At 56.0% G+C, this 13,380-nt stretch overlaps 1 protein-coding gene across 1 annotated transcript in view; it reads left to right on the top strand.

Moving 5' to 3' along the window:
* Positions 1 to 13,380, top strand: part of SH3RF3 (SH3 domain containing ring finger 3) — a 376,150-nt gene that overhangs the window by 270,829 nt on the left and 91,941 nt on the right. The window contains exon 5 of the mRNA XM_034657262.1: positions 1,603 to 1,956. Coding sequence (XP_034513153.1) covers positions 1,603 to 1,956 — 354 coding nt within the window. The remainder of the gene's footprint in view (positions 1 to 1,602; positions 1,957 to 13,380) is intronic.

Genomic DNA, 13,380 nt, shown 5'->3' with positions numbered 1-13,380 from the left:
GCCCACTCAGCTGAGGACATGTGTGTGGCTCCTGCACCAGGTGACCTGAAGACCCACAGCTGGTTCTGGTTCACCTCCACCTGCCTGTAGGGACCTCCCAGCTTTGTGGAGTCCCTTGACGCCCTCCGTGTACCTACCCACCTCCACTCCCATCGGAGCCCTTGGCAGCCTAGCCTCGCGAAGCCAGCTCAGTCCCATTCTTCCATGAGGGCTTCAAACCGCCCGCCGTGGTCTCTGCTGACTCACCCCTTCCTCAGACTGGCACCTCGGACTGTGCCTTACCCTCAGCACTGAACTCTGGGCACTCCAGGGTCCATGCTTTGGCTTCCTCTCTGTCTGCAGCTGGTTGCAGGTGTGTGCATATTCCAGGAGGGCCCCGTGTTCTGCCTTCTCCCCGGACCTCTTAGGTGGAGGGCCCTGCCAGCAGCCCGAGGACTCACCCTCTGAAGTCCGTTCTGTCTGGGAACTGGCCGAGTTGTGGGGGAAGCTGCACTCTGCCAGTGCGTGAGGCGGGGGTGCGTGAGGGGTGCCATTCACACTCTGGATGCTTCCTCCGGGCAGTGTGCCTTCCTGGCCACACTGAACACACGGTAACCACTTCTCTATCCTTCACTCTTTGCATCAGTGCAAACTCCCCCGTTAGTATGAACTTAGGTTGAGCCGAGTGCAGACCGAGAAGGGAGGGCTCCATTGCACACCTGGAATGAAAAACTTGCTTGAAGTGCAGGAGTCAAGGTCAAGTGGGCTCGTAGAAGGCGATTGACCTGAGGGCCCCCAGAAGCCCCCATGAGCACAGCGCCCCTTCTAGCTCCAGTGCCACCCAGCACAGCCCTGATACGGAAGGCCGTGTCAGCCGGCCTGGAGTGCTGACCCCCAGCTACCACAGGCTGCTCACAGACTCGAGCCCACCCCACCTTTCCTGATGAGGACCACCTAGGATCAAACTTCTGTCAAAGGCAGACTCTTTCCTGTAGAAGCATCTGCTTTTCCATGGAAGAGGTGCAGAGGAAAGGGAAGCAGCGGTGCCCTGAGTCCTTGCAGAATCTCTGGAAACAGGACAGTCTTGCCTCCGCACAGCCTGGGGTCAGGTCAGCTCTGGGTCTTAACAGCCTGAGTAGACGCTGGTCCTGCAAAGAGCATCCATGCTTCCTGCTGAGCAGGTGGGATGTTCCCCGGCACCTGCAGTCACCAGCGGACAGCAGTGCGTTCTGGTCACAGGCCAGTGTGGTGAGAACCGTGCCAGGGCAGGCCAGAACCTGTCGCCATGGCGAGTGTGGGCCCCATAGCTGGGCCTTTCTTCTTCCTTTCCCTCTGTCCCATGCCCTCTGCAGGTCTGTGCATCACACCCCAGAAATGAGCACCCCAGGAAAGGATTGGGGCTACCCTGGGGCAGACGAAAACAGCTGCTCTGGACAGGATGTCACCACAGCCTCTGCTGTGTTTGTGCCTGGCACCATTCACAGGGAGGCCCTGTTGGGAAGATCTGTGGGACGGTGAACACATTGTCGGGTTTAACGGGGGATGCATGCCGTGAGCACGGAGAGCAGGCTGGGAGCCTGTGACCTCCATTTAATGAAGCCTTCCTCTCCCTTTCTCATCTAGCTCAACGACTCAGCCAAGCAGCTCATTGAGATGGACAAGCCATGCCCTGCTGCTGCGTCTGGCTGCCATGCCCCATTGTCCTCCGACCCTGGCGCAGCAGCCAGTGTGGCCCCAGGACCTGCATTAAGCAGCACGGGGGCAGTCAGTGCCTTTCAGCGGCGTGTGGACAGCAAGAAGAATGCCAAGAAGCGCCACTCCTTCACCGCGCTCAGTGTGACACACAAGTCCTCCCAAGCCACAAGCCACAGGCACTCCATGGAAATCAGCGCTCCGGTCTTGATCAGCTCCAGTGACCCCCGGGCTGCAGCCAGAATTGGAGACCTGGCTCATCTGTCCTGCAGTGCTCCCGCCCAGGTAACGTCCTCGGGGTGTGAACAGGGAGGCATCTGCGAGCCCCATCCTCAGCTCTGCACTCAGCATCCCGTCCCCAGACTAGCATGAGGAGGGCCGTGGCAGCAGTGCCCTTTGGAGCCCCCGTGACTTCCTTCTCCCTGCCTGGCCTCAGAGACCCCCTAAGCCTTGGTCTTGTCACTACCAGAGTAAACATGAGAGTGGTACTCAGTGCTCAAAGGTGATCTCAGGGGCGTGTGAGGTGCTTCTCAATGGCCCATGACACACACAGCCTTGGGATAACATTGGCTCATCACTCAAAGCTCTCCTTTCTCAGTGTGCATTCAGTGCGTCTGATCGTGTCTTGCAGAAAGTCTGGGTTTAGTTTGTTTTTAGCACTAGTAAGTTTTTAGCATCTCTGTAACACTTGCTAATCTCGTTTCCTTTCAACGGAGCTCAGAACCAGAATGAACTACATTGTTTGGTACTTTGATTATTATCTTTACAGATACCTTCTATTTCTGGACATGGCACTGGTTCCATTCCACTAGGAAGATAAAGGAAGGGGGAGCGACCTTATTCTCAGTCCAGCCACAGAAGGGGCCTTGGAGCCACAGGGCCAGCGTGTGCTCCACAGCCCACACACTAGTCCCAGTGTCCCGGTCGCCATGTCCTATCATCCGTGGGTAGTAAGTCCAAGGCTCAGGCTTCCCCGGTGTTCGCTGGAGGTTCTGAATGCACATTAGCAGAGCTCTCTCGCCCTTTCCTTCTACCCCACAGCATGGGCTCCACACACGGGTGCAGGATCTCATGTTCTCACCTGCTCTCAGCCCTCGTGCCCACAGCTCCTGAGTTAATGGAACAGAGGCAAAGTTCCCAGGCTCTGCAGACATGACCTAGGGTAGGGAGGGAACAGATTTGTTTTTTAATTTGTGCCCAACTTTGTTCCACAGGACTTAAGTGCTGAATTAGTTTGTTGCTAGAGAGGACTGGGACCCTGGGTCCCATTTTCCAGCAGTTACACTTGAAGTGAAAGTCATGGCCAGTCTCTAGACTGAAAAGGGTGAGAAGTCAAACAAAGTAGTTTCCACCTATCTCCCATCCCAAATTAACTTCGTTATTGGGACACGTAAGAGGGGGCACAAAGGTGAGCCGCCACACACCATGACCTGCAGGCACCAGCATGCTGTCTGAGGTCAGATGCACCGAGGCCAACCTCCAGCTGTGCCACCACTACCCACCCACCCACCCCCCGGCTGCCTCCCTGGCTCAGCACTGCTTTGCCAGCCTTGTGTGTCATACTGGGACACCCACCCCCTGGGCCACCTGAGGACCACCCAGGGCTGCTGCTGTGGGCCAGGTGCAGGTCCTAGAGTCGGCCACAGTGCCGTGTGAATCCTCCCCACCATGCCAGGCACACTGGGAGGGGACACAGTTCCAGAGGTCTGTGCTTGGGGGGGCAGGTGTGGGCCTTGTGATCATGAACCTGGAGAAATCCAGCATCACTGCAGGCCCTCCTCCATCCAGAAATGGAGGCCTCCGCATGCCAGGCTGACATCAGGGGGTAGGTTCCAAGCTGGCAGAGCAGGAGCGCCTGGGCTTCTTGGTGCCGGGGGCATGCGTGGAGCAATGCTGGCCCCATCAGTTGTCCCTTCAGCCCCCTACCCGCCAGACTCCTCCAGATACAGACTGTCTTCACTGACAAGGTAGACTCTTAGCCCCTGTGAGATGAACAAAGCTGGTCATCATGAATGCAGGCCAGTTCTGCCCACATGTGCACAGCCCTCACCTGCAGACCCAGGGCTTCTCGGGCCACAGGAGCAGAGGTGTTAGGACTTTAGGTCATGGGTCCCAGAGCATTTTCTTCTGGAGAACAAGGGCAGCTGTTGTCAAGTTACCGAAGCCTGGTTGAACATTGCACAATGTTGTATAGAAAGTTTGTAGCAGCTGGCCTGTGTGCCCTGGAAAAGCAGCTCACGGGAGGGAGACAGGGCGGCTGGGCCCGTGTCCCTGCTCGCAGCCAGGCTGGCACATGTGGCCTTGGCTGAGCAGCTCCAGCTGAGTCTGTCTGCAAGATAGGCTCTGATGGTGACAGGCACCTGATGTGGAGGGCATCAGATCAGAAAGGGCCATCCAGTGTGAGATGACTGTGCTGCTCTTTGTTTAATTGACTTGATTCTAAGGCCCTGTGGCGGCAGATGAACCAAGTACAAACACACACACACACACAGCACCAGTGTGGATGATATGTTCCGGGGGGTGACGCGCATGGACAAGGGAGCCCCTCCGTAGCTGAGCTGGAGTCATCACCATCACTGACTCTTCTCGCTTTCCTTTGTGCTCCTTTTTAAAGTGGAAAGGAAGTGTGGGGGCTGTGGTTTGTATAGAAATGGCTCTAAAACACAGTAGCTGTTTCCCTGCTTCTCAGACCGAATGGAGCACCATCACGCCTGAAGCCACAGGGTCCCCGCAGAGCATGGCGAGGGGTGCACGCTGTCCTTGGAGTGGCATCCAGGGTGCGTGCAGTCTGTGGCTCACTCTCACAGCCCCTGGAATCTCCTGGCTTCTACTGATCTCACCGCCCTCGTCTGGGCTTCTTGCCACATCACACCTTCAGGGGAGCCAGTAGGTTGAATTACTTTCATTCACACGTGAGGAAACTGAGGCCCAGAGGGTGTAAGTACTGTCTCAGCGCTGTGCTCATCTGACAGTCCCCCTGTACCCCATCAAGACTAGCATATGGACGTCATTTAACCCCTCAGCTTTGTTTTCTGTAAACATACAGGGCTGACCTCAGGCCCGGGGACGTGAAGAAGGAACATGGCAGCCAGGCCCTGCAGAGAGCATCTGGTCCTCTGTAAAGGCTTCCCACTGGCTCCCTCCTTCCCTTTGTCTTTTAGTCTGGGACCTGGCGACGTGCAGGCTAGGGCAGTGTCTCGGGTGGAGGGTTAAGCTCTTCTGCTCACTAGCTGTGCACCTTAGGAGAGTTGCTGAACCTCTCTGAGCCTATAGAGCTGCCGTTAAGAGCCAGGTTCAACATCCTGGTACCTCTTGACCCTAGAAAAGCTGTCTCATCTCTTCTCCCAGAGCCTCAGTTTTCTCTTCTGTTAAATGGTTGCTGTGAGGGTGAAATGAGAGCAGGGGCTGTCCTCTTCTTGGTGGGCATGTTGTTGGCTGTGGTGGTTCTCTCTGCTGCTCAGGGAATCAGAGAAGGAATCGCCAGCCCCAGCGTGTCAGATGCGACACCCAGGGCTCTGGGCCTCATGTCCTCTGGCCACTGCTCTGCTCCGAGATTCTCCCCGTGCTGTGCACTGTGCTAGACCCTGGAGCTGTTAGAAGGCCACAGGTAGATGAAGGGGTGGGTGGAACCAACACTGCCTGCTGCCACACCTCCTGTCAAGGACGCCGGGGCTCGACGAGCATCCCCATGAACCCCTGTCCGCTCCTGACTGTCAGCTGTTCACTGGTCTGTCCCCAGCGACGACCAGGCCAGGCTGTGTGTGGTCCCTGGCCTCGTGCACCCACCAGGGAAATCCAAGGATCCTGCCCAGAATCCAGTGCAGTAAGTTCCAGCCTTGGCATTGTGTCACTGTCACCTGGAGGTTGGAACATCCGTCCAGCGCAGCTGCGGTCCCACAGCACCCAAGCGGCTGTTCTGGGGCGCGGCTTGGCTCTGGGGCCTGGAAAGCCTCCGGGCCCGCTGTGCAGAATGAGAAGTGCCAGGAACTGAGACACCCACAACTGCCCTCCTCTCACACTCCAGGCTGTACCACAAGCCAGGTCTAGACCGGGCCCTGGGTCCACATAGGGTGAGCAGTGCCCCGTCACACCTGGCACTGAGGGATTCTGGGGACACGGGGGACTTAAGTGCTAAAAATGGGCAGTTTGGGCATGGCAGGACAACTGGTCACCCCAGAACATTTCTGTTCCCTTCACTGGGCTCCAGAGGGTAGAGTGTGTTGTCTTTGTACAGAAATGTTATGTGGTCCTTTCTGTGTGAGATCTGTGTCGGGTACCAGAGGCCCCGAAGGAGGGAGGGCCTGGTCCCAGGGCGACAGTGGAGGAGATGTGAAGGAGGCATGAGGCATCACTGCAGGACAGAGCTATGGATCCTGGCTGCCTGGTTCCTACTTGGTGTCTGTCGCGCTATGGAGGGAGGCTTTTAAAACCTTCCAGGCCCAGGGCCCACCGCATCAGTGAAACCCGAGTCAGAGAGGGAGGGCGGGCATGCTGTATTAGCCAGGCCTGTGTGCAGCGATGCTGTGTAACAGTCAGTGGCGCCTGGGAGCCACACTGGGCTCCCAGTCCAGGCGTGCTCAGGTCTGCTCCCACCTGCTGCCTCATTCTGATGCCCTGGCCAGAGAGGCGGTGGCTCCCTGAGGCTTGAGGTACTTACCTGCCCTCAAAGCTGAGACTTGGGCCCAGTGTGCCGTCACAGCAACAGGCAGGGGCTGCACCCTCCTGTGCTGGGGGAGAGAGGGCCACAAAAGGTGTCCTGTCACCACTGGAGCTCTTTATTTTTTTTATTTTTTTTTTTAAAGTTTTTATTTATTTATTTGACAGAGATAGAGACAGCCAGCGAGAGAGGGAACACAAGCAGGGGGAGTGGGAGAGGAAGAAGCAGGCCCACAGCAGAGGAGCCTGATGTGGGTCGATCCCATAACGCCGGGATCACGCCCTGAGCCGAAGGCAGACGCTTAACCGCTGTGCCACCCAGGTGCCCCAAACCACTGGAGCTCTTTAAAGCTCTCCAGGCGACTCAGCTGTGCAGCAGGACATTGCGCTGGGCCCACGGCTGGTCAGCTGCACCCAGTGGGGCTGTTTCTCTGTGGCTCTGGCACTAAGAACAATTTGCATGTTTTTAAGGTTGTTTTTAAAAGGGAAGAAAAGAGGGTGGGATAGGAAAAGGAGAGGAAGAAACAACACGGAGCTGAAGCGTGCACTCTCTGGCCCTTTACAGAAGAGGCTTGTGGCTGAGGCTCTTTTGATGCTGGCCCTGAGAGGCAGAAGAGGCCACGAGGAAAAGAAGAAGAGACACCTGCCGTCGTGTAGGGTTAGCCCAGGTCCAGAGTAGGGAGTCCTCAAGCAGAACAGGGAGAAGGTTTTGACTTTGGCCTGAAGTTCAAAGGCCCTAACTCCATGTCCTCCCCTGGTCTGGAGCTTGATGGGAGGGTGGGGAACCCGCGAAGTTCTGGAATCCATATGCCTTTCTCACCGTGGAGTGTGCTTTCGGATGCAGCCTTTTCATGAGGTTTCAGCACACCACGTGGGAATCTGAAGGCTCTAGAACCCGCCCCAGGGATTAGTGCTGGAGTACAGAGGAGTGGGGTGCAGGAAGCAGGCACCGGAAGGAAGGTGGCCAGGAGGCTGCCCCTGCCCGGCCCTGCTGTCCCTCCTGGAGGTGCGGAGCCAGGCTGTGGCTGCGATGGGGCAGGCAGAAGGGAGTCGGCCCTTCTCCCTCCTACTTGTCTTCTCTTAGTACTGCTGTTGGAGGCCTTTCTTACTCTTATTTTTGTCTTTATTTTTACTAGTAGTGTGTTCATTTCTTTCTGCCTTCAATCATCCAAGACCACTGTGGTTTATTCCTGTTCAGGAAACGTGGGCTCCTTATGTCCAGCAAAAACTGACTGTGGAACCTTGCATAGGATGGATTGCCACCTGACATAAATGCTTCCTCTGGACCCCAAACAAGAGAATGACCTACATAGCAAGCCTGTAGGCCTCAGATTTCCAGACTGGCCTGCAGAATAAGTATGGTGAAACTGTCTGGGGAAGGAGCGTGACTGTCTCCTCCAAATTCCACTCACTCTGCCCTCTCCCGGGAGCGTGCTTCTCCCTTCTCTTAGCCCTGCAGTTCCAACGGCACGTCCTCCCCTGCTGCCCACACCCAGCCGGCCAAGGCCACCAGCAGGTCCTGTGTCCTCCTCCATGTCCTCCTCCTTGACATCCAGCAGCTTTGCATGCTGTGGGCAAGAGTCCCCTCTGGAGCCTCACCTCCCTTTGCTTCTGGGACCCTTCTCCAAGTTCTGAGCGCTTTTCTTGCTCCTGCACTGGACCCTCTTCCTCCAACTCCCATGTGAACATCAGTGTTCCCCTGGCCTTTTCTTTCTGTCCTACGCATACCCCCAGGGGTTCTCATCTAATCAACAGCTAACCCCCAAACTGTCTAAACCCTGCCTTCCCAAACCTTACTCAACTGTCGATTCTTTCCTCCTGCTGCCTGACGGCTTCCCCTGGAGAGGTTCCTCACTTCAATCCATGTCAGAAGAGAACAACCATTCTCTTCTGCCTTCAAACCCTCTTCCCCTTCTTATTCCGTCTTACCAAATTCCCAAAGCTGAGACTCTGTATCCTCCCACCCTGCTGTCCCCATCCCCTCCGCCATCCGAGCAGGTGTCAGCTCTAGTTCCCAAGCATTTCTCCTATGGTGTTAGGACGAGGCCTGTCACAAACCACTCCCGACGCCCGCGTGGTTGAGCACAGGGAGCGTGCACCATGTGCCGCGGCCGCGGGTCAGGCGGCGCTCCTGAGGGCGTGCTCATGGTGTCTGGTCTCCTTCCTCCTGTCACTCTGCCATCTACCTTGCACGGCCTCCAGCAGGAAGAGGGGCACAGAGGAGGCCCTTGGGCATGAAACTGCCTCAGCCTCGAGACAACACTCCTTCACTAGAACTGGTCTCTCAGCCCCTGCAAGGGACTGGGGCATGTGGAGCAGCACATGGCCATCAGCCAAGCCCAGCAGTCCCAGCCACACCCATGGAGTCCCTCTCTCCAAGGCACCCACTCTGCCTTGGTTCAGGCTTCTCTGTGCCCTCACCAGCACGGCATCAACTGATTCCTAACTCCCTGCTTCTGGGGTTGCCTCTGGAATCCATCTGTAATAAGGCTGATCTTTCTTTCCACGAATGCTTCTGGAGACTCCGCATTGCCTTAGGGTAAAGTCCAACTTCTTAGCTTGGCCTGCAGAGCCCTTCAGACTTAGCCCCAGGTTGTCTTTCTAGCCTCTCCCCCAGTCACTGTCCACTCCCGCACTGGCGGGCCTGACCCATAGCCTGTGCGCCCCACACCGGCATGACTCAGGCTCACGCCTCACCAAGACCTCTGCCTGTGCCCAGCCTGTCTGTGCTTCCTGCCCCCTCTCTTCCCATCTTATCCTGCCCCACATGACACACAGACACAGCCCTGTATGGGAAATTCCTGCTCACCCTTTAAAGCAGCCATCTGAAGTGGTCACTTCCCCTCTGTAGCCTTCTGTGGCTCCAGGACACCTTTCCACCAATCAGATTCATTCCCTCAGTTCCTCTGTGCCTGCGGTACTTTTTCCATACAATTAGCATGGAAGGTGTGGCCTTTGTCATTTGTGTATTTGGCCACCATCCTGAACTTCAAGTCTTTCAGGGCGGGAAGTGGGCCTATAGCAGACTTCATACCCATTCGATTTCTTCTTGGGCGCGCATGGGGTCTGTGTCCGCTGCACTGCGGACAGAATGGTCTTACACACTTAACAACATGATGCCAGAAATGCCACAGGGCCTCCCCACTGTTAGCAGCTCCCTGAGGGCTGCAGAGAGGGGACAGCTGCAAGGTGACCAGCTGAGGGGCTCCCGGGGGCACATGGTCGGCTGAGACTCAGATGGCCTGCCCTGCTCACATTTGCACCCTTATGAATTATTTCTCTCTGCCATTTGGAGAGGTCAGAGGGTCAGTTCAGTCCCTCATGAATAATGAAGCAGCACTCAACATGTCTCCTTCCTGCTGGCGGAGGGAGGATTATCAGAGGAGAGAACAGAGAGGAGGCTATTCAGGCTGACTCCAATTTTTTAAAATCCAATTATTTGCGTATAGAGATCATTGGATTGAATTAAGAGGTGATTGCTTACATTTTAGAACCACTCCCTCATAAACCAAACAGAAAACCAAGTGAATGGCTAAAGAGGACTGCCCGAGGAAACTCCGTGGTTTTGTGTAGGTCTAGTGCCCTGTATTGGCCAGTGTGAGCCAGGTTATGCTGCAGTAACCAGCAGCCCCAAACCCTCAGAGACTCGCTTCTCACCCACTCTGCGCGTCTGTCTCAGGCAGCCCCGGGCTCTGACACACAGCGCCCTCTTCCAGGGACACCAGCAGACACCCACAGGCCAAGTCTGGGCCTCTACCTGTTTTGGTAAAGAAAAGTTTCATGGAACACAGCCCCCCTGCTCATTTATACATCATCTATGAGTGTTTTCAGGCCCTACAGAGGGGGCTGTGTGGTTGTGACAGAGATTGTATGACTCACAAAGCCTAAGATCTTTATCTTCGGGCCCTGTACGGAAAACGCTCGCTGACCTCTGGTCGGGACGGTCTCATCACTGTGGCAGGGATGGGAAGGTGGCTACGAGTGCTGAGGCCCCCTCTCCTCACAGAGGATGGGGAGGCATGGTCCAGTTGGGTACCGGTGAGGAGGATCGGAGAAAACCCCCGTGACACCACTGCCCCAGAAGGTCCACCATCTGATGGCTGATGTTTGCACAGAGGCTGGGAAGCTCGAGAGGCACAACCGCCGCCTGCAGAGAGTGACAGCGGGAGGAGCCCACACTGAAGGCCCCAAGCCGGCCTTCTGGTGTTAGTTGCTGTGGGCCTGCCTGTGGGTGCACGCGGGCAGGTGCACGTGGGTTCTGGGGGACCGAGTGCTCCACGTTCGCGAAGGGCCCCCCAGTGGGTTCTGTCTGTCTGCGCAGGGCCAGGATCATATGCGGCTGACCCCGTCCAGCCGGGAACAGACTCTTTCCCCAGACCCCGAGTGTTCTCAGCCGGATGGCTTACAAATCAACTTCTCAGAAGCAAACAGAAACCCCGGAGATTAGGAAAATGCTGTTTGAAATCCATGGAAGAGGAAGTGTTTGAAATTGAGCAGGGAAAACATCAAAAGAAAACACCCCTCGAGTGTCTTCCTGCATCTGAGAAGTAATTAGGAGAGCTCTGCTTGGAAGCTTCCAGGGCAATCTTTAAGGTGCCCTCTACCCCACCTGCCATCAGAGGGGCACGCACAAGACGCTCTGCGTAGCTGCTCTTGCCGGCTGGGTCTTATCTCTGCCGCAGGACGCAGCTCTGAGCAGCAAGCAGCGCTGGGGACTACACAGGTGGAAGGGACGGTGTCCGTGCAGCCAATCAGTCCGGCGGCCCCCCAGCCCTGGCGCTGCCCCACGGGGTGGAGAACTGCTGTTCACTGTTAGCATTTTCAGAAAGTTACGAATTTACCTCCATGCCTTTTGGAGGAGCCAGGAAAAAAAAAAAAAACAGTAATAACTGAACATGGGATGAATTTAGAAATCCCACCCTAAGGACCTTGCATGAGGAGAGCTTTCTTTGGCAAATCTGAGAATTGCTGCATCCGTGACGTACCAGCTGTGCCTTCAGGTGGGGACAGAGAACCGTGGCCTGGCTGTGTTCCTCAGCTGCCAGGCTTTCCATCCGTGGTCTCAGGTGCCAACCAGGTTTCTCTTGCTGCTATGACAAGACAGGAACCCTATCCACAGTTTCTGTCTGTGCCTCAGGCCATCTGCTGGTGGAGGAGGGAGGGACATAGCAGGGAAGATTGCTGGTGTCCCATTGACACCTGATGAGTGCCCAGGAGCTCTGGGTGGGCACATGCTGGCCCAGGAACGCAGGCGAGCTGCTTAATCTCCTCCGCCTATCCTCCCAAGTTTGGTGAACTTTTGCTACAACAGCAGCCTGTGGCAGATACAAAGAGGGATTTGTCATGGACCCCAGCCTCTAGGATCCACCCAGCCCACCAGGAGACCGGAACATAGATCCATGCCATGTAGAAAGTAGGAAGGACCACAGAGGAGCCCAAAGGAAGGGCCATGGCAGGTCAGAGGAGGGAGGGCGGCTTTGCTTCTGGAAGGGAGCAAGAGGAAAGGAGGCAAGAATGGGCACCAAGGATCACTGAGGTCGGCTTCCTCCAGGGTCTTCCATGTCCCCAAAGGCTCTGGTGAGAAGGCATATGGTTTCTCGGTAGTAGAGCCATTAGGACGTTCAGAACTTTCCCACCTGTCCCCTGATCTCCTAGCTACTTCATCCAGTGCCCCAGCCACTTCCCAGAGCACACCTCACCCCCCGGCATCGTCTAGACCCAGTGAGGGTTGGGAGACTCCGGCGGTCTCCCCTGACCAGCCCTTCCTCCCGTCCCTTGAGCTGGACAGCCGGGCCAGGATAGCCACCCGCTCTCATAATGGAACCACAGCCTCTGAGTTTCACTAATGCAGGTCTGCTCGTCCCTCTTGTGCCCTTGGTGCCTGGCACAGAGCCTCTCTGCAGGGGCTCACAGAGGCATGGATGGATAGACAGACACACTGAATTAGAGTTTCTCAAAGCCCGTCCCTCCTGCAGCCTCTCACTATATAGGAGGCACCTTCTGTTTGAAGACAGAACAGACAGGTCATTAGGATATCACTAATGTACCTTTTGAGCAAAGCCAGATAAAATGCCTTGGGTCTTAGGGACTCACACAGGGAAAGGAGCTACTCTGTGTGCAGGAGCTGCCAGCACCTTCCCACAGCTAAAGACCGTCAAGCAAGCTGATTTTCATTCCCTTAACTGGAGCCACATTCTGGATACTGTTCTCCTGTATCCTGCCACCTTTTTTGGCCTTTTCCCTTAAGAATGTTCTGGGGATGCCTTGTGAAGGTTTTGGCACACCTGCGGCTTTTCGATCCCAAATATTGACCCAGTAAGATGAGGGCAGAAGCTGGAGGTTCACCCTACCCCACCTAGAGCAGGAGTCGGCAAACTGTTTTCTGTAAAGGACCAGGTAATAAATATTTTAGACTTTGTGTGCAATATGGTCTCTGTCACAGATTCTTCTGCCGTTGTGAGCAGAAGCAGCCAATGGAAGGTGTGGTTGGGTGCCATTAAAACTTCGTTGACAGAAGCAGGGGGCAGCCAGATTTGAGCTGCAGGTGAGTCCGCTGACCCCTGAGCAGACCACGGAGACAAGGTGAGGGGCCTGTCCACCCAGCCCTGGAGTCAGCAGCTGGGATGTTAGAGTCAGATGCTGGTGAGCAAATCTGAGCTCCTGCAGAGAGGAGAACAGGCAGGCGGCAGCATCAGAGATGACTTGAGGCCTCCTTGAGGCCTCCATCCTCGGCAGCCAGGCAGCTTTTCTGAGTGCCCACAAGAGAGCAGTGGAGGTTTTGTGGGTACAAAGCATGGCCTGCTCCCTCTCCTGGGACAGACCATCTTGTTCAGGCTCCTTAGCCCCTGACCCCAAGCTGCCAGTGTGAGGTCATCCAGCCCAGCCCCTCCCCCACCGCCCTGCCTGGCCCTGTTGGGCCTCGCCGGCCTAAGTCCCCTGGGCCAGGGCCAGGGAGACAGCCCTGGGCCCTCTGACCCTGCAAGCTGTTTGCCGTTCTTTTTGGAGCCAAGCAGGAGAATCAGGCCATAAATGTTTCATTCTAAAGTTTTCTTT

This window comes from Ailuropoda melanoleuca, chromosome 4, assembly GCF_002007445.2.
Source record: "Ailuropoda melanoleuca isolate Jingjing chromosome 4, ASM200744v2, whole genome shotgun sequence".
Taxonomy (NCBI): domain Eukaryota; kingdom Metazoa; phylum Chordata; class Mammalia; order Carnivora; family Ursidae; genus Ailuropoda; species Ailuropoda melanoleuca.
This window is presented reverse-complemented; position numbering and strand designations above follow the sequence as displayed.